Source organism: Loa loa (assembly GCF_000183805.2).
Source record: "Loa loa unplaced genomic scaffold supercont3.3081, whole genome shotgun sequence".
NCBI lineage: Eukaryota > Metazoa > Nematoda > Chromadorea > Rhabditida > Onchocercidae > Loa > Loa loa.
The window spans coordinates 1-1,119 of NW_018111259.1; the positions used below are offsets into that span (position 1 = coordinate 1).

The 1,119-nt window shown below is 29.1% G+C and overlaps 1 protein-coding gene across 1 annotated transcript; it reads right to left on the minus strand.

Annotated features, from left to right (window-relative positions):
* Positions 1-732: 732 nt before the first annotated feature.
* LOAG_19203 (hypothetical protein) lies at positions 733-1,112 on the minus strand (the record flags this gene model as incomplete). Its single annotated transcript, XM_020451856.1, has 2 exons — positions 733-862; positions 943-1,112. 2 exons carry the CDS (start codon positions 1,110-1,112, stop codon positions 733-735), a joined length of 300 nt encoding a protein of 99 aa, XP_020304336.1.
* Positions 1,113-1,119: the final 7 nt, after the last annotated feature.

A 1,119-nucleotide genomic window follows, 5' to 3' on the forward strand; every position in this document is an offset into this window, starting at 1 on the left:
ATTTTTTCTTTTTTCTTTCCATTTTCCTTTTTTCTTTTTTTCTATTTTTGTTTTTTTTAATTTTTTTATTCTTTTTTCTTTTTTTTCTTTTTTTCATTTTTTTCTCTTTTTTTACTTTTATTTTTTTAAATTTTTTTATCCTTTTTTCTTTTCTTTTTCTTTTTTTTTCTTTCTTTTTATTCTTTTTTTCTTTTTTTCTTTTTTTTTCGTTTTTTTTTGTTTTTTTTAACGTTATTTCTATTAAAAAAAAAAATTCAAAAACAAGAAAATTAGAAAACATGAAATCAAAAATAAGTCTAATCCTAAGAATCCGATCCGAAATCATATTATCAAAGGCCAAATCATATAAGGTGACGGTTCTTTAGAAATTACAAAACAGTTGGAATTCTAAATCGAAAAAATTTCACCATTGAAGAGCAAATGGAAATTCAAAAATTTGAAACTTTTTTGGTGGCCGGATTGGAACGGATTAGACCAATTTCTTTAATGAAGAATAAAACAAAATTCAGAAACTAGAACTCAGAAATTAACAATTGGAAGTTAACAATTAATAACATAACCAAAAAAGTCAACAGTTAATAACGAAATCAGAAATATAAAAATCAAAAAGCAAATTAGAAAATCTCAAAAACACAAAAACTAGCAATCAAATTCCCAAAAAAAAAAAGAAACGATACCTAAAAATCAACAAATCATGAAAACAATTAGCAAAAAAAATTAAAAAACTTACAGTTAGCCAGCTAACAGAGTACTTGCGCGAAGACGAGGATTTTGACACTGGAGTGAAGCGTAGGTTTGATTGGGATGGCTCTGCACACGACGTGTCTTTTCACTGGTAGAAAATCTTATTGTTATTGTGCACCTGAAAAATTGAAAATAAATTAATGCTTAATACAAGAATATTTCTCGTATTTGACATTATTTGGAAAAGAAAAGTCCCACTTACCAGGAATGTAATAGTGCTGAGCTTCGTCGCTTCTACCAACTAGCTCTAGTCTCCTTCGTTTAGCAGCCCCTTTACTTATGACGGCCTTCGTGGCCATGGGGCACCATTCTAAGGAATGGAGCTCCATCGTTGCTGCTATTTCCTCATCGGAGCTAACGTGCGGCATGTCAATG